A 27414-nucleotide genomic window follows, 5' to 3' on the forward strand; every position below is an offset into this window, starting at 1 on the left:
GAACAAGGTAGGAAGGATCACAATACCTGACATCAAACTATATTACAAGACCACTGTAATCAAAACATTCAGGTAGTGGCATTAGAACAGATACATAGATCAATGGAACAGAATAGAGGGCCCAGAAATAAATCCATGTTTCTACAGTCAATTAATATTTGACTAAAGGGTCAGGAGCATAAAATCAATCATGCTGGGAGATCTGGATAGGTTCATGCAAAAAAATTAAACTATACCACCAACCCACACCATACAGAAAAATAAACTCAAGATGAAATAAAAGACTGAAATATAAGTCATGGTACATACACATCCTAGAAGAAAACATAGGCAGGGAAATTTCAGATATCCCATGCAGCAATATCTTCACAGATCTATCTCTTAGGACAAGGGATATAAAGGAAAGAATAAGTAAATGGGACTATACCAAATTAAAAAGCTTCTGTATGGCTAAAGAAAATATCAGCGAAATGGAAAGGGAACCAATTGTATGGGAAAACATATTTTCCAATACCTCAGACAAGGGTTTGATCTCCAAAATACATAAAGAACTCACATGACTCCACACCAGGAAGACAAAAAACACAATTAAAGAATGGGCAAAGGACCTGAAACAGAAACTTATCCAAGGAGAACATACATAGGGCCTAGAGACATATGAAAGGATGCTCAGCATCACTAGGTATCAGAGAGATGCAAATGAAAACCACAATGAGATACCACATTACACTGGGTTAGAATGGTCATCATTAACAAATTAACAAGTGCTAACAAGGCTGTGGAAAAAAGGGAACCCTAGTGCACTGTTGGTGGGAACACAGACTGGTGCAGCCACTGTGAAAAGCAGTATGGAATTTTCTCAAAAAAAACTAAAGACGGAACTGTCTTTTGATACAGCAATCCCCCAACTGGGATTATACCCTAAGTATCCTCATACACCAATTCAAAAGAACGTATGCACCTTAATGTTTATAGCAGCACAATCTACAATAGCCAAGTGGTGGAAACAACCTAAGTATCCATCAGTAAATGAGTGGGTCAAAAAACTATGGTACATTTATATAATAGAATAGTATGCAGCAGAAAGAAAGAAGGAACTCCTACCCTTCAGGACAGCATGGATGGAACTGAAGAGTATTATGCTAAGTGAAATAAGTCAGGCAGTGAAAAACAAATACAATATAATCTAACCTATAAATGAAACCTAATAAACAAAACAAAGAACTGAGGAAAACAGAACCAGTGAAATAGAAATAAAGAACAAACTGACAGTGACCAGAGGGAATGGAGGGGGGTAGATAACGGGGGACAAAAGTGGGAAGGGTCAAGTCAAGGAACATTTATAAATGACCCATGGACAAATACAATGGGGTGGGGGAGGACTGATGTGGGTCATGGGGCATGCACAGGGCAAGGGAGAGCAATGGAGGAAAAATGGGAACAACTGTAATTGAACAAGAATAAAATAAACTAATGAGTTACCAAGCCATTAGAAGACGTGGAAGAATCTTAAATACATATTGCTAAGTGAAAAATGCCCATATGAAAGTTTACATACAATATGATTCCAACTATGTAACATTCTGTAAAGGCAATATTATGGAGATAGTTAAAATGTCAGTGGTTGCCAGGGACTGTAGGGGGAAGAATGAATAGGCAGAGTACAGAAGAATTTTAGTGCAGTGAAAATACTCTATACAATACTATACGGATATGTGCCATTGTATATTTGTCCAAATCCATAGAAAGTACAACAACAAAAGTGAAACATGATGTAAGCTATGGAAATTAGGTGATAATGATGTATCAATATAGACTCATCTGTTGTTACAAATATACCAGTCTGGTTGGGGACATTGATAATGGAGGAGGCTATGCATCTATGGGGGCAGGGGATTACTGGGAAATCCCTGTACCTTCCTCTTTATTTTTTTGTGCATCTGAAGGTGCTCCAAAAAAGAAAGAAGTCTTGAAACAAATACATGCACACAATATGAACAAAATCTAAACAACAAAACATTAAAAAGCCCTGGATGAGACTGAAGGTTATGGTGAGCTGGTATTTGTGTTGGAGGTGGGGACATCAGGGAGAAGGCAATTTTGGAGGAGTTATATAGGCTGCATGATGCAGATGACAGGATGGGTAAAACAAAAGATTTTATATTTCTGTCCCTATTTCACTGCACAAGTCTGAGGCCCTCAGATCACACATGCCAGTTGCCCTGGGACAAGAGCAGGACAGCAGGAAAAATGGGATGATTGAGGCATTTGATTCCAGAGTTTGTGCTAACAACCTTGTGAAACAATCCTAGTGAGTGACTGGCCTTTCAAAAATTATTATCCTAATTAACATACAAAGAATAGACTAGAAATAAAATAGCAAATATTAGAGTGCATCATGCAGAATAAGAGTAGGCATTTTTAAATAACATATATTATATTATATATAAATACAGGGACTGGCACAAATAATGTTCCTTTTTTATTACAAAATCTTTTATTACAAAATCATAAGCATGTAATTCTGTAACAATTGTATCACACTCAAGCACACCACATATTTTATGTGAAATGTTCAAACTGCTGTCTATCTTGTGCAAGACATTCATGTACCCTACCAACCACACTCAAGCAAGTCGTACGTCTGCCCCCTGTATATGACATAAACATGCATTCCTGTGTATGTGTTTATGTATGTGGTATGTAAATATATGGATATTTAAGTACATCTAATCTACATTTGTTATATATAAATAATGTACACACATTAGGTAGAGATGTAAAATGTATTACTTACTATGAAAACCCCTGTACTCTACAAGGCAAACATAGATAAGTGCAAACCAGCAGGACTTCTCCAAATCCTTGCTCTTGCTCAGCATCTTCAGTAATAACTAACCTTTAGAACACAGGGTTTCCAAAGTGTCAGCTGAGCTGGTGAAGAGAGACCAAGGGAAGAGGGTCTTCTCCTCTGACCCTCCTCCACATCCTGGGCATGGCAGATCCCTGTCTGGCATCTGTCCTGGTACCGGAAGCATTCTCTGCAAGGGTTATGAGGACCCTCCAGAGTGAGGACTGAGGGGTCCACTTGCCTCAACACATAAGACCCATAGAAACCAACTGCAGGTGCTACTGTTGGCTCTGGGCACTCTGAGCATGGTTGTCAGTCCAACATCTACCTTCTCAGGGAACTTGGGGAGTCACAGTCTTGGTCAGAGAGGCACAGACTCAGATTGGGAGAGGGTGCAGGCCCAGGTCCTGCTGAGTCCAGGTGGAGTCCACCAACAGTGCTTAGCCACCCCTCAACTTAGCTCTGAGTCAGATTATGCTAATGACTTAGAGAGCTTAGCCCTTTCTTCTCTCCCACAGTTGTCTCTTCTTTTCCCTCAAAGGAAACCACTAATTGCCACAGGTGGCCAAGGCATTTGAGGGAGAGTGAACATCCATAATGAGTCTTCAGATGCAGAGGGAAAGAGGGGTATTGAGGAGATTGTACTATTGGTGGGGATCACTGGCATCTCAGCCCTGACATTTCCTAGCTGCATTACTTGACATTTCTGAGGCTCCATTTCTCCATGGGGATAATAGCAGTTGCATCTGTTTCATGCATTCCTGAGGATTCAATGGGATGCACATTAGGTAGCAAGGTATCTGACACTTAAGCCATAGCTACTGTGGTTACCAAAAACCAAGCCTGAAATCTAATGAGATTTAGAAGTGACCCATCTGTGGCCTTTTGCTCCTGCAGGAGATCATCTATCACCAGAAGTGGTGGACTTCCTTGTCAGTTGTTACAAAGCATGGGTTGAAACACCATCTGAGTTAAATGCCTATTAAACTGTACATGCAACTAGGATGAACCACACAAAAATCACAGTATTTTATTTCTTCATAAACAATACTCAGCCACTGATGTGTCCAGGAAATGCCACGTGACCACTAAATAGCCAATTTTAGCTTTAAACTGTCTTGGAACTCAAGAACACTTTCATAAGGCTAGGTTCCTGAACTTTAACAATTGGAACATTCTCCAGCCAACAGTAGAATCTCTTTGACACCACTCTTTCCCTCTGCATACTGCATGTTTAGGCTGTACTTGAAGACTCATTAGGGACAGGGACTTTCACCCACCCCTACATGCCTCAACCACCTGTGGCAGCTAGCAATTTGCTTTCCTGTTGGCTCAGAAAAACTCCAGTGTCCTGTACTGTATGTAAAGCAAGACCCATACAGAGCACATTGAAAATGAGGAACCAGTTTATTGAACAAGCTAAAGGAAACAAAAATAGTAGACTGATCTACATTTGTTACACACCAAACAGGAAAGGATACACCATTCCAAATGTCTCCCTTCCCCCTAGACAGAACAGTCTGGCTGGTAGCCAGGGCCAGGCTACAGTCACATATGTGGTGGACATCAGTTGAGCCTGGTTTAGGCAAGTTGGCAGATGCCTGCCTTAAACCCTCTACTCTTTTTCTGGATGAGAATGTCAGTGCTCCTTTTACCCTCTTTTATAAAATGGCCTACTTGTTCCCAGGCAGGAGGCTGTTACCTATAGGATCTGATTTCTTCCTCTTTGACACTTGGCTTTACCACCAACTCTTGAAGCAACTGCCCTCCTACTCAAAAGCAAGGGTCCAGACACAAGCATTCTTGTTGGGGGCAGACAAAAAGCCTCATATCTTCTCATATACATAATTCCACTGGCTGTTCCTAGTCTCAGAAACTTCCTTCGGTGTTCCAGTTTCAAATAGTACTAGTTTTCTCGCAAGCCAATATTCCCAGAATGTTAGAAAAATACAGGCATTTCTTGCTTATTGTGGCTGCTCTGCAGTAGCAGCTACTATGTATGTAGAGAAATTCAAGAGGAAATAGAGATGTCCTGTTAAGAGGTGGCACCACAGTGGATGGAACAGGTGTACCACCAACTTCTACTTCTGCAACAGAACGTGTATGTCTCCAGTACAAGCTTGCATAAAAACACTGTAACAGAATATACTGTACAGAACTAGGATTTAACATGGTATATTACAATGCTAAACTATTTATATAAATACTATACAAGCACAGTCACTCCATTAGAAAGGGATCACTGATGTGCCATTAAAAACTGCTGTCAGCATGCCCAAATAGAAACTATTTACACAGCAAGAACACAAACAGTAATGATGGTGTGGATACACATGTGGTGCCAGAAACGTCTATTTACAGTTCCTACTGACCATGCCACAATAGGAGAATTCGAGCTAAGGTGATGCTGGCCTGGTTTAAAAATAATTTTCAAATAACACTTTTGATAGGAATTTTAGATCTTTGAAAACCAGCACTATAGATGTTACTTCTCTAGCCTAATTAGCCATCACCAATGGGTCTGAACCAGCTTGATCTCTCCCTCTCACACGTGCTCCCTCCAATGCATCCACAACCACTGACACACCCTAAACCACTACACATGTCCCATTCACCTGCCACCTGTGTGTCCCATTGTGCTGAGTCACCGGCAGGCACTGAGTGCAAACAAGGCATGAGATGGAAGTACCTAGAACTCTAGCTCCAGTTCCAGTTCTGGGAGGGATTGCAACAAAGAGGCAGAGGAAGGTAGAGGAGTGCATGCATCCCAGTGCACTTGGGTTCTGCCACAGGAAGTGGTGTCTAATCTGGCATTTCAATATTTAATTTGGGAGGTGGGAGGATGTACTTCCCAGGGCTCTGGGTGATAACTACCCTGGTCTTCTTTCGAAACAGAGGAGCAATTTTAGGAGGTTCTGGAACTGGGATTTCTTCTGTTTCCTCATTATCTTCATGATGGAGGTCATAGGATATGTTTCCATATTCTCTCAAAAATGGGAAGATTTCAAGGAGAAACTGACAGAAATCCTTGCGAATACCAAACCACCCTAAAAAAGAAGAATGTACTTTTTCAAATACTAGCCTGCACTGCATTTCATATTATCTTTCCTTCCTGAATGAGAAGTTTTATCCTGATGTCTTAGAAATGAAGACTGACTTGTCCCTTCCCCCTTTGTCCCCTGTTATCCCTCTCCTCCCTCCCCTCTGGTCACTGTCAGTTTGCTCTTTATTTCCATGTCTCTGGGTCAAGTCAAGGACCATGTATAAAGGACCCATGGACAATGACAATAGGGAGCAAGACTGAATGTGGGGGGTATGGGCAGGGCAGGGGAGAGTAATGGGGGAGGGGAATGGGGATAACTGTAACTTAACTACAATAAAAAAAAATAAAATGTACCAGGGAAAAAAAGAAATGGAGACTGAGTAAGACCTAAATACCCACTAAAGACAAGAAGTCAGACCTGAGCTCCATGGAACTCCAAGTGGGTTTCTTACACCAGCCATGACAGTGTTCCCTTGGTAGGGATACAATCTTGGCCCAGCCCATGCCTCCTATATCAGCTTCAGTGGGTTGGGCGGTCTGCTTGTAAAGGCCCTCCCGGGGATTCTGATGGATGTTCCAGGTTGAGTACTTGCTCTAGTGAATCTCAAATACCTGTGGCATCTAGAACTAACATGTGACAAAGAGTGACATCCAAGCCCACTGGCTTCCAGAAGGCTACATGCAAAGGAGCTCTCAGTTTAGTGAGGGAGGGGCTCTCCTCATAGATTACTTCAGACCTGGGTATCACAGCATGTAGGTGGAGAGGAAGAGAGAGCAAGCAGTACACCACTGACAAGATCTAGTGATGTCAGGAATGATAGGGGGAAAGTGAGGAGGAAATAAGACCTAGGAGGAGTCCTAGGGTTCAGTGGGTGATGTGGATTTTCATCTACTCTTCAGGATCCCCTGAGAAGGAGGTATCTTGATTCCCATGTTGCAACAGACAGGAAATGGTTGACACAGGCCACCTACCATGGTCAGTCCTACCTCAAACTCTAGTGTACTACTAGGGAGGCCATAGTGCAGGGCAAGAAAAGCAAGGTTGACAGCATGTCCTTCCCTTGTAAGACTCCAGACCTTCCTCAGTACCAGTTTTCCCATATAAACTCTTTAAACTGGGGCCTTATGGTGCATCCTTTCATATAGCAGGGTCACATGCACATGCATACACACACAGGTCAAGGATTTCTGAAATGCTGAGTACATACAGTGGTTTCCTCCCTTCTGTCCAAATGTGGTTGCCATCAGAGTGATCAAGGAAAGCCAAAGGGGGACAAATATTGGGATACAGGAGAATGCATTATGGCCATCCAGTTTGTGAACCAGCAGTATCTAAGAAAAGAGAAACAGTTGAGGTTCTTGGATACTGCATCTGAAAACAGACAATGTCTGAAGCCTGAGCATTCCTCCCTCATCAGGTCTCATAAGGGGATAAAGTCAGCTCTTTGGGAGACCACAGAAATCCTCTACTTCTGAGGAAACAAAATCTGTCCACCTGCAAAGTATCCAATACCAGGATTATTATGGGAATCCCCTCCCGGTGTTGGTTTTGAGGAGACAACAGCACCCATCCTATAGTTCTCCATAGAACTCATACATGAAATACAACACCCAACTTTCTCTTTCCATAAGTAGACAAAATTGATGCATATAGATGCATCATACCTAGAAAGGTGCATTTCTCACTGCCAGCCCCCAGTCTCCCCCTAAAGAAACAATGTTCTAATTTTACTGTCATTCTCTTGGCATGCTCTCCAAAAGTTGGCTCGTGGTGACTTCCAGGGAAAGTTAACTGCCCTTATAGGTATGCAGGGTGCTTTCCATAGGAAAGGGTAGCCTCAGGACCTTGGTAGTTCTGCTGTCAAAACCTACCTCAAAAGTAAGAAGGGGCACGACAATGGTCATCCAGCTCAGTGCCATTGTTATGTGTGTCCTTCGCTGTTCTGCAATCACATCCATGGAGCGCAGGAACAGGACAGACCATACAATATAATAGAGAACCACCAGGCACAGAAAGGACATGAGAATCCACAGTGGGACACACACAACCTGAAGGAAGGAGAAAAATATCTTTAGTCTACTTTCTGCCCAAGCATCTGAGGGGATAGTCAACCCCTTGCTGGATCTAGTGTTGAAAACATTGCAAGTATGAATGCCAACAGCCCTGCATGCTGGGAATGCTGTGAGGACACAGAGTGTGCTCACTGTGGGACCTGCCGCCTGCCCTGTAACTGTGCCACCATGGATCACTCTTCAGGTGAAGAGACTTGGAGGTCCTTTTCCTAAGGTAGGATATAACTCAGCCTGTATCTGCTCTGCCAGCATCTCCCTCTTGCTCCCAATCCCCAGGGAAACAAGATAGTGCTGACACCCCATGAATTCACTCCATCTCACCCTAACACACCTTCTTTACAGGTCATTTTACCATTCTGACAGAGGCACTTTGGCTAAAAACTGGGGAATGTATGCTCTGGAAGCTTCAGTTGCCATGGGTGAATAGGCCCTCCACCAACTTGCACACTGATACTGGGAGGGCTCTGTTACTTGGTCCCAGCCACCTTTCCTATGTGGGTTCTGTGACTATTGTTGTACCAGAAAGACCTTGTTTGATGCCCCTACAAGTCCACAGGCTTTTGTCCTCTTGAGTAGCTTGGAATTCCTGATCATAGGTTTTTCTGTAAAGTCTATACACAGCCTCTTCCCTGTGATCAGACTATCATTTAGTGGCATGCCCCTCCATGGGCAAAATGTTAGAGGTCCTAATGGCCTCATTTGGTCTCTTCTGATCACTGTGGGAAATGTGCAATTAGACTGCTTCATCTGCTGGGACCTGCACAGCATTAGGCCTGGAAAAATCCCTCTGTTTACCTACAGAAAACATTCACAACTCCATTTTTTCTGCTGATTTACCTTACACTAAAATTTTGGTCTTACCAAGGTTTGTTTCCTCCAGATCAAAACAGAAAGTCTGAAGCCCAATTTCCATTCTCCAGACACAGCACCCTGAAGATGTAGCATGGGTGCCTGGACAGTATTTTCTATTTTGAATATTTTATCAAAGACCTTGGGCAGAAGTGATGAGCCTTGTCTTTATTCATTGTGAAGGTAACACATGTTCCCTTATTTTCTTCCCTGCCACCAAATGAATATTTTTACTATATTTTTTATTTTCTTTTTTTTAAAGGTAAGCCATGTGAATTGCAGAAAATGTCTACATGCAAAAATACACATCAGGCAGCAGAGGGGAAAAAGACACTGGCATGACCACCTCCCAGATGCAATGTAGCTCTCCTACTTTTTATTCTTATCTTCCTTCTATGCATTAATAGTTGAAACCATAGTGCATTCTCTTATTTGTAGCTTCATACATACACACACATATGAATGCATCCATCCATCCATCCATCCATAAATCTATGTACAGTCATTATTAACCAAACACATATTAATTGAAACCACAGGTTATAAGCATGACTTAGACCTCACCCTTGGAAGGAGTACAAATTGGCATAACCTTTTTGAAAAGTAAACTGACAGTGCAATATTTATTTCAAAATCTCAAAAAGTTCCCACCCTCTGACCCAGTAATACTGTTTCTGGAGTCCTGCCTAAGAAAACAATGAAAAACGCAAGCAAAGATTTTTATACAGCATGATTTATAAGCGCAAAATGCTAGTAACAATCTCCATATTCAAAAATAAGGGGATGAGTTGGTGAATGCATTTGAAGAATATTTTCCATCAACTCAGGCTTAACAATCATGTTTTAAAGACTTTTTATTGATATAGGAAAATGTTTATGATACAACATTAGAACAAACAAGCAGGACACAAAATTATATATGTAGTATACTGTCAATTATCTTTATGAAACAATAAACCATGAAACAAGGAAATAAAATACTCTAAACATCTTATTTCCCAGTAGATTATGGGTGATTATTATTCTATTACCTATGCTCACAGGTCTTTTCTAAATTTTATACAATAAACACAAATTACTTTTATAATAAAAAGTTTATTTAAGGATTTAAAAAGTTACATACAAGCCAGGGCCAGTGGATGATCTTGTCCAGTCTTAAGGCAATGAATATAAACTGGAGAATGTTGACAGAACACAGGATTTCTAACTAAAAATCAAGAGAAGAATCAGTTAAACAAAGTAAAAGTTGTATTCAATACTGCAATAATTTGGATAACATACTAAAATTAAATGCCAATTACAACATGGTGAATGTTTTATTAAGTTACACTGGCACTGACAGAGTTTTAGTACCACAGGAATGAAGCAGTGCTATGCCAAGGAGAAACCTGCCCCTGGCTTTCTGCCTTGACTCTTCTGCTCAGTGGCTGTTCTGCCCTGCATGTTCATCCAGGTGATGACCTTCTTTCCAGGCTGGCTGAGTATAGAAGCAATCCACAGGACTCCCTAAGCTTCCTGCCTGCCTCTATCCATACACATCTCTATTCCTAACCATCTCTGTATTTCTTTCTTGTACCCAGGACTCAGCCCTGCATCCACCACTTTATTTCTGGCTGCTGGAGTACCTGTCACATCAAGATATCAATTATAAATACTTTACTGTATCTTTAACCCTACCTATTCCATTGATCTTTCCCAGAAACTCAGAAACAAGTTCAAGTCATTCCCATTATACACAAAACAACCCAAAAACCAAATGAACTCACCCTTTCCTTGATCCAGTATGTCCTCTTAGCTCTAGTTCTCTCTTTTCATGACCTTCAAACTTGGTAAGAGATCATGGACACTTAAGTCCCATGGCCCCTGCCATTCCTAGCTTTATATACTGTGATATAGCCTCCACTCCTATGACCACCTAGAAACTTCTTTTATCAAAGTTGTCAATAACTTCTCCAGCATCACACCATTTCAGTTCACATCCTATGGTCATCTCTGCAGCATTTGATATTGCTGACCACTCCTTCCTCCATCTAGGGTCCTCATACAGTTTTGCCCACCTCTTGGTACTCTGACAGTTCTTTTCAGTCTCCTTTCCTCTCCTTAAATGGGGATGTTCTCCAGAGCACTAAACTCAGTCTTCTCTCCCCACTACAGAGGCATACACACAAACACACGATTTCACTCACTTGCTCTGCCCTGGGGGTGGAGGAGAAGAAATGTCATCCACACTGCTGGTTTGTATTACCTCCTATTGACTGGTCCTCTAATCTCTGTTTCCAGTCTAGCCTTCCTGCTGTGGCCAGAACCAGCTCTCCTTGAGGCACCTCAGATAAAGCCAGTCCCAAACTGAGTTCATTACTCCCTGTACCTTTACCCTGTCCCACCCCTTTGACAGTCTCCCATCTTGCTGTAAGGTAATTAGTGGCCTAATTACCCAAACCATGATCCAGAAAGCACCCTATATTCCTTTTCCCACATTTTCCTATTCACTCACTACATCTTGTCCTCTCTCTACCATCCAGACTATATTGCCTAGTTAGGCCCTCCTCATCCCCAACACCCAAAGTACTCCAATAGCCCTCTGATAAGCTTCCCAGCCTCCAGCCCTGAAGGCTCTCAGGTCCCCAATGCTCTCCATATTGCCTGTATTCTGCTTGCAGTGCTTACTACTCTTCAATAGCTTACTAGTGCCTACAGAAGTAAAATCTCATGAGGCCGTTGGATCTGGGCAAGAGCTTCTCAAAAGTTCTCAGTTCAAAGGACATTTAGTGACTCATCAATACTTTCATAGGAATGTGCGTAAAAGAAGTACCTAATAGTTCCATTTATTTATGTAATTAGATCTAAATTTAGTATTTGTGTCCTAAGAGCCATCCAAAAAAAAAATGCACATAAATTGAAAGAAAAATATTTTTATTTCATTCTTAAATAAGCACAACTAATTCCTAAGGGGATAGGTGTGCCTGTTGGGAAATGCATAATTTCTCAAGACATTTATACCCTTGTCACCTGTTCTCCATAGGAAGTTTTGCATGTTACTACCTTCTCATCTGCCAACAACTCAGCTTCTTCTGTGATGTTATCAAAAGGAATGTAAAACCATAAACTACCAGGAGCAAGTATGGTGTCCCCACAGATGACAGATATTACTGCATTTTCCTCAAAAATGTCCAATACCTCTTTGGACATTTTTGGTGCCCCTGTGAGTTTACTATGGAACCTAGGGTAGTTCGGCACATGCTTTGACACTGAGGATATGGCCCCCACTCAGCCCAATCCCTCTATATAACCTCCCTTTTCTCTAACTGCCACAATGTCCTCCTTTCTACTTTATATTCAATGCATATATTTTAAAAAGATTTTATTTATTTTTAAGAGAGGAGAAGGGAGGGATAAAGAGAGGGAGAGAAACACCAATGTGTGGTGCTGCTCATGTACCTCCCACTAAGAACCTGGCCCGCAACCCAGGCATGTGCCCTGACTGGGAATTGAACCAGCGATCCTTTGGTTTACAGGCCAGCACTCAATCCACTGAGCCACACTAGCCAGGGCCAGGCATATATTTTTTACTGTGGTAAAATACACAGATCATAAAATTTACCATTTTAATCACCTTTTACAGTTAAGTGATATTAGGTACATTTGTATTGTTGTGCAAATATTGCCACTATTCATCTCCAAAAACTCTGAAGCTTGTAAAACCGTGCTCTAGTTATATTTCAGCCACCATAGTTCACTCAATATGACATATTTTCTCCTTCCCTTCCTGTATAGAGCACCCTGGCAAACCCTGACTCCTCCTTCACATCTATGTATGAGCCTATCCCCAAACACCCTTTAGTGAATGTAGGTACTCCTCCTTCTGGGATACAAGAACCAAAGGGGAGCTCAACTCCCAGGATGATATTTCTTCTTGTAGGCAGGAATGCCAAGACTGTGGCTATATGAATGACTGAGTTTCTATAACTCTGCATTAGGAAAATACCATTTCATGTTCATTGCAGTCCTAGCCCTTGCATTTGCTTTTGATTTCTAAGGAACAAGGTAACAAATTTTCAGTTTTCTTAAACCTCCTTCTCATCCCCTACCCAAGTTGGTACTTTTCAACCTGCATGACAGCTACCCTCTTGGGGAGAGGCTAGGCATGTGTTGGAGCACTACTGGATGTCACAAAGACTAGAAGGAAGGGAGTATCTCCACTAGTATTTAGTGGGCAAAGGTCCTGCAATGCATAGGACAGTCCTGTTAAATAAAACATTTCCTATCCAGAAGGCCAACTGCATACTCCATCCCCCACTGAGAAATGCTGAACCAAATAGGTACTATCTAAAATGTTATATCTCAGTGACTTTATTTACTGGAATCTTTGACAAATGATTTTTAAAGCTTTGTTTTACATTGTTTCCTCAGGTAATAGAAAAACATGCAAAGCAAGAGAGGCATAAAGAGAAATATGAGTTTAGAAATATGAATTTAGGAGGTGATAGCACATAAGTAGCAGTGGAAACGGGGAGTGTAGATAAGATATTCAGAGAAAGTATGCACAGTGAGAACAGAAAATGCTCAAGTCTAGAATCCTAAGAAACCACAACGGAGTCTAAGACAAAGGTGGTCAGATTGGTCAAAGGATCAGGAGTGTCTGCAGAGTGGCCAAAAAAAGACAACAGGGCCCACTGGATTTGGCCAGAGGGTGCACAGTGCCAGTTTCAGGGTATGTAGGGGATGAGCAGGGAGTATGAGGTTTAGAACAACACTGTTTTGGAAAACCTTTTAGTGAATGGAAGGAAAAGGCATAATGCCAGAAGACTTGAGAAGGTTTTGCTGTTGTCATTTTGTCTTCTCATTCTGATGAGAGAGATCAAAGTTACTGAAGACAGCATGGATAAGTTCAGGAGAAAATACTTAGAACAGAAAGGGGAAAGGGGCTAAAGTACAAGCACCTACCAAGGGGAGAAGATGGACAGGCAGGGATGAGAGAGAACACATAAAGGTCTCAAATGACTCTGGGGAACAGGGGGTATGAAAGGGCACCATGTAGAGATGGCTAGGTAACAGGATGCAGGGGAGAAAGGAGAATCTAACTGAGAACTTTTCAACCTTGCTCAAATTACTGTCTCCCCAGGATTCTTTTAAGACATTTTTTTTTTCCTAATCAAACTACCTCATGGAATTTTAATACTCTTGGCAAGCAGACACAGGGGGAGCAGTGCAGACAAGTGGGTGGACTGTTCAGTCTCGGGAACTATGATGAGAGTAAAAGTGGACCCTCTGGGGATGTCTTCCTCCACAGCCCACCCATACCCTTTCCCTCATGAGGCACCAGAGAAAGTATTCTCCCTTTTCAAGGCCAAGCTCTTCCTGATGCTCAGGGTCCCATTCCCTCTATTTCCCACAGGCCCTTGCTCCATTACTCTTCCTCTCCACAGGCACCTTCCTCTCAAGGTTCACACACCCTAAGTAAGCCTCCCTCCAGCTTCCTTCCAACCCAATTGCCATCTCCTTATTCCACTTTTTACCCACAAAACAAATGTCAAGTTCTCCCCAGAACCAATCTACATAGGGCCATGGGCCCACAGCTTTCACGCTGTTCAGTGCACGTGCAGTGAAATGGGATCCCAGTCCTGCCCTGAATGAGTTACTCCTTAAAATAAATTAGCTTATATCTATAATCTATATCTATATATCTATATCTATATCATCTATATCTAACTACATCTTCATCTATCCTATTGGTTCTCTTTCTCATGGAAAGTCTGACTGAAACAGGTGGGCAGGCAAAGATGTGAAGCTGGAAGAAGGTTGATTGTCTGGGTGAAAACCCAGTGTTTTAACTGAAGAAAGTAAAATGTGATTCTTTCCCTGGTCTTTTGTTTCCTTATATACCATAACCTAGAGTTAATGATCAATCTCTTCCTAACAAAGGGCAAGAAATCTACATAACAATAACTGACTATTCTTAAATGTATGAAATCGAAATCTTACCTCCAGTGACCTGTCATGTCGAAAGCCCCAAACACAAGCTGCAACAGACACCGGGGAAACAAAGAACAACGGCATGAAGACCAGAAGCCAGAAATGACTGCCTCGCTCGATCCTGTCACAGACCAGCACTTCAAACATCAACAGGAGTAAGTGGATACCCACTGCAATTAGCATGGCTTTAAACTCTACACATGTTTCTCCTTCTGCTCTAAAACAAGATAGAAGAAGAAAAACATCCTCAGTTCAGTCTCCATAATAAACAAACAGTCCAGGGAAAATACCAACTTATGTTGGTAATGTGAGTTGTATTTGCAAATTTGACAAAAAGCAAAGGAAATATCAAGTAGAAAGCTAACTTAAACTTAATATGTAACAGGTGATCCTTTAAATATAGAACTAATACATGACAAGAAATAAACAGTACAACCAAACCAGACTTAAAGTTTTAACAATATAAAGATATTCTCAGAAGTAATAGCCAGTTATTATTTCATCTAGTATATAAAACACTTTAGTTCATAACTTTAAATTCATCTTCTTCTAAGATTATTCAAGTTGATCACTTCTATTGCTAAAAACTGACAAATATACATTAAATCTTATGATCCTCATTTTCTTTTTTTAAGATTTTATTTACTTTTAGAGAAGGGGAAGGGAGGGAGACAAATATCAATGTGCAAGTGACACATCAATCAATTGCCTCTTGTATTCCCCCAACTGGGGACCTGGCCTGCAACCAAGGCATGTGCCCCAACTGGGAAATGAACTGACAACCTTTTGGTGCACAGGCTGGCACTCAATCCATGGAGCCACACTAGCCAGGACTGATCCTCATTTCTTAATGAATTAAAAACCATGTAAATCACATTTCATGCAGTACTATAGAAATAACTCTAACTCCATGAACAAATGTGAGTTATATTTCAAGAAAATACAGTAACTATTGTTAGGTGCTATTTTAAAATGCAAATAAAAAGTATTAATGCCTTTTTATTTTCCTTTCTATTCCATTAGGATAAATTAACACCTGCAGATGAAAGAGAGAAAAGCAAAAAAGTTAAAACTGTTCTTAAACAAAGTCAGTTTTATTGGCTGTCTAAATATCATGCATGAACTTACCAGATGAACAACAGAAAAATAATAATGCCACCAATCAGGAAAATGCTTCATAATAAATTTGGAAGGCCTACAATGTTTCATTCAAAATATGGATGAACATTTATAATGTGTCTTGATGATGATAAATACAACTGAGTTTAGAACACAGAGAAAATAAAGTCAATGGTTATCTCTCTAGGACCCAACAATGTTTCCTTGACTACTGTTGATACCAGGGTGACCACATCTGTATAGTTAGTACACTAAACTACATATATACAATTCCTTTCCTTGTTCCAAAGACCTTAAACAAAAGTGAAAAGTTCAAAAAGATTCTAAATGTCAATTAATGATATCCCAAATGTTCAGTAATTTAACTTTTCATTTTTGGAGTAGTAAATGTTAGATATCTGAAAGTGTCTCATTAAAAAAAATATTTGCAGCCATACAGGTAATCTGAAAAGAATCTAATAACTTTAAAACAGCTACACATGAATGTCCTCCATCTGCCAAGGCTTTTTGTGTGGCTATTTTAAAGTTCTTAGACATGTATGTAGTAATGTTGTTTTACAAGATCTAAGTCTTGTAAAACATTAAAGTAAAAATAAGATTTTAATGTCAATTACCAAGAATTAAACAAGTTGAGTATCATAACATCTATACTTTTCTCACATGAGCAGCTGCATGTGTTCCTCCTTTTCTTCTGCATCTGTCTACTGTGTATTCCTTCACTTCCCACAATCCTGGTGCAGGTTTAGAATAGCCCCTTTCTCAGTTCCCCCTTTTTATCTTTTCTGGAGTTCCAATCTCTGCAAGGGAGGAAAGAGACTCTCAAAGGCCCCAGCAGCTCCAGGCTACACACTGGAGTGATTTCACCCCTGGCAATAGGAACAGCTAAGCCATCCAAGAAGAAAGGCATAGAAGAGCTGAAGGTAAAGGTCACACATCTGCCCAACTACCAAAGGCTCTGCTTTCCTGCACAGTATCTGGGCCTCTTCTTTCCCCATTTCAGGAATTCATTTCTCCATGGTCAAGTTACCTCCCTTACACTGAGAACAGTCCTAAAGCTCCAGAACTAGGAGTCTGAGACAAGAGGAGGCCTAGTTCCAGGACTGAACTAGAGCAGGATATATCCCCGATGATTATAGCTAGAACTTTGGTTTGTAGAACTTCTAAAAATACAGTGGTTTCATACTTCCTAGTTTAGCATGGCCATAACAGTTCTATACTTGGCATGTACTTTAGATTACATTGGTTTTTGTAAGTTGCCTAGGAAACGAACCATCCAAAATAACACTGCTTTTGCAATAAAATGCAAGTCAAACACATAATTTTTAAAAATTCAGACTAGAACTCAGTTTGTCTGTATTATAGTTCTTATAAAACCCTAGATAGGTAGAAAAGAAAACACTACTTACTTTATCCAAAGTGAAAACCAAGATATTGCTCCCTCAGTATAGACTAATAGGTTTTATAAAGCAGTATTACCGATATTGGGGATTTCGTGCCCAAACTCCAGTTCCAATGGAGGCTCCAACAATGACCATTAACTTCCACAGCCATATTGGTGCAAAGACAGCCCAGTAACTCCACTGAATGATGCCATCCAGACGAAGAGCCAGCAGCACAGAGAATAGCAGTAGACAGGCATAGATGAGGAATTTACTAGGAGAAAAGTAAAATGATTAAAGAGGGTTCACATTTATAAATATGTGATACTGAAATGGGGAATAATAACAGCAATATCTTTTAGACATGACAATAGTTACTAATTCAACAACAGTTTACTAACAAGTTCTATGTTACATACTTTGTTAGGGGATAAGAGAAACATAAAGAAGACTGAAATCAGTTCCCTGCTTTCCAGGGCTTCCTGTAGGAGGGCATCCACATAGAAACATATACTTATAATATAGCATGACATGTGCCATAATGGTGCTATGGAGCAGGGTGTGATGGGAGCCCACCAGAGTAAATATGGGGTACCGGGAAGCACAGAGGTGATAACCCTGGAACCGGTTCCAAAGGAAACATGGAACACTGCGAGGCTGGAAAGAATGTAAGATGAGGATGCATGCCAAACAGAAGGAACTAGCCATACCAAGACATGGAGACTGGAAAAGGTTGATATGTTCAGGATATGGTCAAGTTCTGTCACTGGCTGATTATTTGACTCTGTTTTTTAAAAGGCTGCCATTTGGCCCTGGCTGGTGTGGCTCAGTGGATTGAGTGCTGGCCCGTGAAACAAAGAGTCTCTGGTTTGACTCTCAGTCTAGGGCACATGCCTGGGTTGCGGGCCAGGTCCCCAGTAGGGAGTATGTGAGAGGTAACCACACATTAATGTTTTCCTCACTCCCTTCCCCTCTCCAAAAATAAATTAAAAAATAAAATATTTTAAAAAATAAAAATAAAAGGCTGTCATCTGTCCTGTTCATATACAGTAACATTTTAGTACATGTATTATATTTTTCATGACTGAATAAATTTCTCTTCATTTCTCCCTCTTTCCACATGAAAAGGATTTCCTAAAGAGTATATCCTTAAAATATTAATTAGAAATTACATTGTTGCCCTGGCTGGTGTGGCTCAATGGATTCAGTGCCAGCCTGCAAACCAAAGGGTCGCTGGTTCAATTCCCAGTTAGGGCACATGCTTGAGTTGCAGGCCAGGTCCCCAGTAGGGGTGCACTAGAGGCAACCACACATTGATATTCCTCTCCCTCTTTCTCCCTCCCCTCCCCTCTCCCTAAAGATAAATAAGTAAAATATTTTTCTTAAAGAAGGAAGAAATTACATTGTTGAGGATTTCCACTTCTACTTTTTTATGTAATAAGAGGAATGGGAGTCTCCTTCCCACCTTAAACAAGAAATTGGACAAACTATATGAAACAATATTTTTTATTTATTTTTAAAAATTTTAAAGGATTTTATTTAGTTTTAGAGAGAGGGGAAGGGAAGGAGAAAGAAAGGAAGAGAAACATCAATGTGTGGTTGCCTCTCTCACACCCCCCACGACAGATCTGGCTTGCAACCCAGGCATGTGCCCTGACCGGGAATCAACTGGTGACCCTTTGGTTCACAGGCCTGCACTCAGGGCTGAAGCAATTTTTAGATGTTGGACAACAGGCAGTGAAGGACCATGATGGCAGAAGAAAAGGAAAAACAAAGAAGATAAACTCTGTTATTGTCTCAGCTTACTGACTAGAGGCTCTTTCCAGGCTGTAGCAAGAAATTAATTAAACCCCAACTCTATCAACAATTACATTAAATGTAAATTATATAAATACCAATTAAAAGTCAAGATTGTCAGATTAGATTTTAAAAGCAAGACAACTGTATTCTATCTATAGGAAACCCACTTTATCTACCTATAAACTCAAAGACAGAACGAAAGCAAAAGGACAGGAAAAGTTTTCAAGAAAACACTAATCAAAACAAAGTTGGAATGAGCCCTGGCTGGTGTGGCTCAGTAGACTGAGTGCTGGTCTGGGAAGCAAAGAGTCGCTAGTTCAATTCCAAGTCAGAGCACATGCCTGGGTTGTGGGTCAGGTCCCCAGTAGGGGCACATGACAGGCAACCACACGTTGATGTTTCTCTCCTTTTTCTTCCTCCCTTCCCCTCTCTCTAAAAATAAATAAATATTTTTTTTAAAAAAGAAAGTTGGAATGACTATATTAATATCTATTCTAGTCTTCTATTGCTGCTGTAACAAATTACCACAAAATTAGAAGCTTAAAATAATACAATGTATTATTTTATAGTTCTACATGTCAGAAGTCCAGACAGGCTTAGTTGGTCTCTGTTCAATCTCATAAGGCTGAAATCAAGATGTTAGTTGGCTGGGCTCTTTCAGGAGACCCTGGGAAGAATTTGCTTCATTCAGGTTGTTGGCATTCTGGTTTCTTGTGTTTCTAGGACTGAGGTCCCAGGTTTTTTTCGGCTGTCAGGTGGGGGCCACCCTTAGATACTAGGAGTCCCTCTCTAATCCCTATACATAGGACTTCACATCTCAAAACCAGCAATAGCATATCACATCTTTCTCATGCTTGGAATTCTCCTGACTTTTCCTTCTGCCATATTGCTCCTGCTTCCTGAGAAAGTTCTCCGCTTTTAAGAGCTCATGTGATTATGTTGGGTCCACGGATAATCCAAGATACTATTCCTTCCTTATCTTTAAGTCCATAGCCGTGGTAGACATAATTCAAAAGATATTCCCTAAATTTCCTGTCCCATGGTTATTCAATCAATCACAAATCTAGGTACTACCATGAAAAAAGTTTGCAGATAGAATTATGATTACTAATCAGCTGACCTTAAAACAGGGAGATTATTCCAGATTATCTAGGTGAGTCCAGTGAAATCATATGAGCCCTTAAAAGCAAAAGGCCGCATATAAGTAAGTCAGAGAAATGTGGGGGAGAAGAGAGATGAAACAGAAGGGGAAGATAGATTTCAAACATGAGAAGGATATGACCTGCCTTGGCTGCCTTTGAAGTCAGAGGAAGGGGTCCATGAACCAGGGAATGCAGGCAAACTCAAGAAGCTGAGAATGATTCTTGGTTGACAGCTATGAAGGAAATGATGTCCTCAGCCCTATAACCACAAGGAACTAAATTCTGACAACTTGAACAAGTCTGGAAACAGACCAATCAATCCCCAGACCTTCCAAAAAGGAATACAGTAAGTCCTCAGTTAATACTGTTGACAGGTTCTGTGACTTTAAGTAAAATGACATAAACAAAACTAATTTTACTACAGGTTAAATGATATAAACAAGAGTTAAGGTCTTATGCTATCTCATCAGTGTTATAATGAAATGACTCTCTTCAAGGACCTCCTGCACAGCCCTTCTGATATCTTGATTTTAACTTTGTGAGACTCTAAACAGAAGATTCAACTAAGTCCAAGGGTATCCAACCCGCAACACGTGGGCCACATGTGGTCCAGGATAGCTATGAATATGGCTTAATACAAAATCATAAATTTACTTAAAACCTTTTTTTTTTTTTGCTCATCAGTTTTTGTTACTGTTTGTGTATTTAATATGTGCTCCAAGACAACTCTTCTTCCTGTGTGGCCCAGAGACACCAAAAGATTGATACTAAAGCCATGCTGTACCTGTACTTCTGACCTACAAACTGTGAGATAATAAGTTTGTGTAGTTTTAAGATGCTAAATCTGTGGTAATTTGTTCTGGAAGCAATAGAAATTAAAATAAAATACATCTACAGAGTCTCCTTTATCATGTAACATAAGATATTCACAGGTTCCAGGGCTTAGGGCCTGCACATCTTCAGGAACACATTCTACCTATCACAATATGAGACAAGGCATATTTTTGAATAAGGAAAATTACTAGATATAAATAGAGGCAGTTCATAATGATAAGGAGGTCAATTTGTCAAAGAGGATCTAACAACTGCAAATATTTATATAACTAATAAGAAAACTTCAAAATGCAGTAGAAAATATTAATATTTGAGAGATCTAAGATGGCATCAGAGTAGGAAGGAACAGATTCGGCTTTCCTCTGCTCAGGGGAGAAAATCCTGACTGATCTATGGAGTAGAGAAGCAAGCAACCAACATACTTCAGCATATGTGAAAATAAGGGACCAAGGAATGTGGCAGAATGGAAAAACCGGACCCTAAGAAGAGTGCTGCAATAAGGTAGGGTCCCAGGGACCAGCATGTGGTCCGGGGGCTGCAGCCCCAGACCCAGTGCCCGCTGCTGAGTTTGCCACAGAGTCCTTGGGAGAGAGCCAGGACAATTGCTCCCTCCCCAGCCAAACAGGCTCTGAGCGGCACTGGATGGAATCCAGGTGCTAGCAAACACACAAGGGCTGTGAGCACCTTTGGAGGCTGTGGACATCGGAGGGGCTGGGTCGCTCAGCGGGCCCTGATCCCCACAGTCACCGGTCTGGCTGGAGTGTTTGGTGGTGGGAAGAGCCAGGCCACTGTGTGGAGCGGCAGGCTTGAACGGGAGGAATTTCTCAAAAGGAAAGAGTGAATAGACAGACACTGTTTGGGGAATTCTCCTAAAGTGATCAATCGCTCCAGCCTCCCTGCCACCCAGCCAAGGGCACACAGGCATGGGCGCACGGGGAGAGCAGCCCCGCACCCCAGTCCACAGCAGTAACCCTGGGGAAAGACCTGATTCCCACACCCAGTGTGCAGGGCTGAGGAGCCACGTTAGCTTCCCAGACAGTGCGCACCTCTGACCATGAAAGAAAAGCCACACCAATCACCCCTCAGTCTGCCGCAGCCAGCAAGAGCAGAAAAACCAGTTTGGCCACCATGAGACTTTTTAAATTGATTTTATTTTTTTTTAACAATTCTTAATTTTTCAATTTTTATTATTTTTATTCTCTTTTAATTTCTTTTTCCTCTCTTTCCTTTCTTGTTTTATTCCTTCCTCCTTTCTTTCCTCCAATTTTATCTTTTCGTCCTTCTTTTGTCTGCCTTTTTTATTTTTATTTTTTTTAAATACCTACCTAGTGAGACAAAACCCTGAATCTGTGAAAAGACCAAAGTTGAACCCAAAGAAGGGGAATAACAACAGCTGGGACACTGAGACAAATTTCACTCTGCTATTACAGAGAACCTGCAAGTTATTGCACATTTGTATTATTATTATTTTTCCAGTATTCTTACATCTTTTTTAATAGTATTTTTGTATCCCTCTTCTTTTTGCATAGTCTGCTATGCTAGGCTGGTTATTTTGTATGACCTGACAGCTTCCCCCTGATATCTCTTTCATAGTGTATTGCTAATCTACTGTCCTTTAACTCACCTGTGCCCCTTAGCACCCTACTCGAGATTCTGTACTCTCTATTCTTGTTACCAAGATATCATAGATTCTGTCATACGATTGTTGACCTAATATTATTGTAAATAATTGCTGTTCCATGCAATTTTAATTTCCTCACAACACCCTTCCAAGAACTTAGCCCATTTCAAGGTTTCTTGAACTCTAATACTGTAGTGGTTAAATGTATTCTCTCACACACTACACCTATTTACTATCTTTCACTCTCACCTTACCTTAGAATCTGACCTCCCACAACCTCACTGCTTTCTAGATCCAACTCACAATCCTTCCTTCCTCAACAAGAGTCTTATCTTCTTTCCATCCTTTCTAAAAATCAGATCTGGGTGGAAGATCATGGTTAACACTGTACATAGTCAAAGGATCTCCGATCTCTTCTCTACTGGCTGCTACTGTAAATATCATAGAATACTATCTTGCTGTCATAAACCATTTTGCCTCCCCCTCCAACTGATCACAAAAAAGAGTAGGTGGAAGCGGTGAACACCACAATACCCACTGGAAGAGGAAACCCAACAACAAAGGAACCATTAACAGATAACAACAGAAGAAGGAGAAGGAGGGAGTGGTAACCACACAAACCTCAATCTAGGACCTATCTGGAAATACAACTAAACAGCAGAGACAGTACCCAATACAAACAACTTAACAAGAGCAAGAGAGAATCCTTAAAAACTTTTACACACAGAAGAACCAGCTTCAACACAAACTGCACTCACAAGCACCACAAAATACAGGAGGTGGGGGACAGAGTGACCCTCATTTAACCAGCTGGTGGGAAGGAACCACCAAAGAAAGGCTCAACAACAATCAAAACCCAAAGGCAAACACAAAGCCAACTTAAACGACAGCCCAAGACCAGTGAGCTTGGGAGATCAAACAAACAGCACCACTGAAACTCACTGCTATTCTACTAAAGAACTTCACACCATAAACCCAGGGAGCCAGAACAGATCAATATAAGAAGCTGAGGCGAATAAGAAGAGTTTCACAAACAATGGGAAGACAAAGAAATAATCCCCAAATGAAAGGAAAGGAGGAAGCCTCAAAAAGAATGCTAAATGAAACAGAGGCAATTCAACTATCAGATATTGAATTCAAAGCAGTGATTGTCAGGAAGCTCAATGAGCTCACAATGAGCCATGAAAAACTACAGGGAAGCTACAATGAACTCAATGAAAATTACATCAGCATAAAAAAGGAAATAGAAACTCTCAACAAGGGCCAAGAGGAAATGAAGAATACAATTTCTGAAATGAAGAACACAGTAGAAGGAATGAAAAGCAGGATCGATGAAGCAGAAGATTGGATCAGCGAGCTAGAGGACAAAGTAGAAGAAAACACCCAGAAAGAGCAAGAAAAGGAAAAAAGGCTCAGAAAAAATGAAGAGGGATTAAGAGAAATGCAAGACAATATGAAACGTAATAATATCCGTATAATAGGGATACCAGAAGGAGAAGAAGAAGAACAAGGGATAGAAAACCTAGTTGAACAAGTGATGATGGAAAACTTCCCTAATTTGATGAGACAAAAAGTCACACAAATCCAGGAAACACAGAGAGTCCCAATCAAGAGGAACCCAAAGAGGCCCACCTCAAGACACATCATAACTAAAATGGCAAAATTTCAAGACAAAGAGAGAATCTTAAAGGCAGCAAGGGAGAAACAGGAAGTAACATACAAGGGGGCCCCAATAAGGCTAACAGCTGACTTCTCAATGGAAACACTCCAAGCCAGAAGAGAATGGAAAGAAATAATTCAAGAAATGAGAACCAGAGGCCTGCAACCACGACTACTTTACCCAGCAAGGCTCTCAATTAAGATAGAAGGCCAAATAAGAAGCTTCGGAGACAAAAGAAGTCTAAAAGAATACACCTCCACTAAACCAGCTCTGCAAGAGATGCTAAAGGGACTGCTTTAAGGAAAGAAAGGAAAAGAGAGAGTGAGAGAGGATCACACGTATATAAAAGGCAATGAATAAGTACCTATCAGCAATAACCTTAAACATAAATGGATTAAACGCTCCAATCAAAAGACATAGAGTACCTGATTGGATAAGAAAACATGACCCACACACATGCTGTCTACAAGAGACCCACCTCAGGATAAAAGATCTGCACAGATTGAAAGTGAAGGGCTGGAAACAAATTTTCCAAGCAAATGGACAGGAAAAAAAAAAGCCGGGGTAGCAATACTCATGTCTGACAAAATAGACTTACAAAGAAGGACGATAAAGAGAGACCCAGAAGGTCATTTCATAATACTCAAGGGAAGAATTCACCAAGAAGACATAAATATTGGAAATATATATGCACCCAACATAGGAGCACCCAAATACATAAAGAAAATCTTAGAGGACTTCAAGAAAGATATGGACAGCAACACAATTATTGTGGGGGATTTTAACACCCCACTATCAAAAATGGACAGATCTTCCAAACAAAATATCAACAAAGATATTGAGGCATTGAACAATACCCTAGACGAAGTGGGCTTTACTGATATTTACAGAACCCTCCATCCCAAAGAAGCTAAATACACATTTTTTTCAAATGTACATGGAACATTTTCAAAGATTGACCACATGATAGGAACACAAAACAAGCCTCAACAAGTTCAAAAAAATTGAAATCATACCAAGCAATTTCTCGGATTACAAGGGACTGAAACTAGAAACCAACCCCAAGGAAAAAAACCCAAAACTCTCAAATTCATCGAGACTAAACAGCATGCTATTAAACAATGAATGGGTCAAGAATGATATTAGGGAAGAAATCAAACAGTTTTTGGAAACAAATGAATACGAACTCATAAAAACCCAAAACTTATGGGACACAGCCAAGGCAGCCCTGAGAGGCAAGTTTATAGCGATACAGGTCCACCTAAAAAAGTCAGAAACATTTCAAACAAACAATCTAACCCTAAGTCTACAAGAACTTGAGGAACAACAACAAAGACAGCCCAGAGCAAGCAGAAGGAAGGATATAACCAAGATCAGAGCAGAATTAAATGACATAGAGACTAAAAGCACAATTCTAAACATCAATGAACCCAAGAGTGGGTTCTTTGGAAAGATAAACAAAATCAACAAGCCTATAAGTAGACTCATCAAGAAAAAAAGAGAGAAAACCCAAATAAACACAATCAGAAATGAAAGAGGAGAGATTACAACAGATACCACAGAAATACAAAGGATTGTAACAAATTACTACAAAGAGCTGTATGCCAGGAATTTGAAAACCTAGATGAAATGGACAAATTTGTAGAAAAATATAATCTTCCAAAACTCAATAAAATGGAAGCAGAAAGCCTGAACAAACAAATAACAGCAAAAGAAATTGAAGCACTAATCAAAAAACTCCCAACACACAAAAGCCCTGGACAAGATGGTTTCACAGGAGAATTCTACAAAGCATTTAAGGAAGAACTAACACTTATCCTTCACAGACTATTGCAAAAAATCCAAAAAGATGGAAGACTCCCAAACTCTTTTCAACTCTTTTCACTCTTTTCAACATCATCTTAATTCCAAAACCAGATAAAGACACAACAAAGAAAGAAAACTACAGGCCAATATCGCTGATGAACATTGACACTAAAATCCTCAACAAGATACTCGCAAACCTCATCCAACAGTACATTAGGAAGATCATACACCATGACCAAGTGGGATTCATTCCAGGTATGCAAGGATGGTACAATATTCGCAAATCAGTAAATGTAATACATCACATAAACAAAAGCAAAGACAAAAACCACATGATCATATCAATAGATGCAGAAAAAGCATTTGATAAGGTACAGCACGCATTTATGATAAAAACACTCAGTAAAGTGGGAATAGAGGGAGCATTCCTCAACATAATAAGGCCACATATGAGAAACCTACAGCCAACATTATACTGAATGGGCAAAAATTAAAATCTTTCCCACTAAGAACAGGAACAAGACAAGGATGTCCACTTTCACCACTCTATTCAATATAGTACTGGAAGTTCTAGCCACAGCAATCAGACAAGAAAAAGAAATAAAAGGAATCCAAATTGGAAAGGAGGAAACAAAACTGTCACTGTTTGCAGATGACATGATAGTGTACATAGAAATTCCTATAGACTCCACCAAAAAACTGCTTGACCTAATCAATGAATTTGGCAAAACAGCGGGACACAAAGTCAATATCCAGAAATCAAAGGCATTTTTGTACACCAACAATGAAACAGCAGAAGCAGAAATCAAGAAAAAAATCTCATTGGAAATAGCAAAAAGAAATATAAAATACCTAGGAATAAACCTAACCAAAGAGGTAAAAGACCTGTATTCAGAAAACTACATAACACTGAGGAAAGAAATCAAGGAAGACACAAACAAATGGAAACCAATACCGTGTTGATGGATTGGAAGAATTAATATCATCAAAAAGTCCATACTACCAAAAGCAATTTACACATTCAATGCAATACCTATTAAAGTACCAATGGCATATTTCACAGACATAGAACAAACACTTCAACAATTTATATGGAACCATAAACGACCCCAAATAGGTGCTGCAATTTTGAGAAAGAAGAGTAAAGTAGGAGGGATCACAATACCTGACACTAAAGTATAGTACAAGGCCACTGTAATCAAAAGTGCCTGGTACTGGCATAAAAACAGGCACATGTATCAATGGAACAGAACAGAGAGCCCAG

The 27414-nt window shown here is 40.3% G+C and overlaps 1 protein-coding gene across 3 annotated transcripts in view; it reads right to left on the reverse strand.

The window, feature by feature from the left end:
* Positions 1-4239: 4239 nt before the first annotated feature.
* TMEM185A (transmembrane protein 185A) overlaps positions 4240-27414 on the reverse strand; it is a 52828-nt gene continuing 29653 nt past the window's right edge. For all 3 annotated transcript variants that reach the window (XM_028522485.2, XM_036016718.1, XM_036016719.1), the window contains 6 exons: positions 17385-17561; positions 14799-15006; positions 9940-10023; positions 7767-7943; positions 7103-7226; positions 4240-5898 (listed from right to left, as the gene is read on the reverse strand). In XM_028522485.2, coding sequence (XP_028378286.1) covers positions 5654-5898; positions 7103-7226; positions 7767-7943; positions 9940-10023; positions 14799-15006; positions 17385-17561 — 1015 coding nt within the window. In that variant the 3' untranslated portion in view covers positions 4240-5653. The remainder of the gene's footprint in view (positions 5899-7102; positions 7227-7766; positions 7944-9939; positions 10024-14798; positions 15007-17384; positions 17562-27414) is intronic.

This window comes from Phyllostomus discolor, chromosome X (genome assembly GCF_004126475.2).
Source record: "Phyllostomus discolor isolate MPI-MPIP mPhyDis1 chromosome X, mPhyDis1.pri.v3, whole genome shotgun sequence".
In the NCBI taxonomy this organism is placed as follows: Eukaryota; Metazoa; Chordata; class Mammalia; order Chiroptera; family Phyllostomidae; genus Phyllostomus; species Phyllostomus discolor.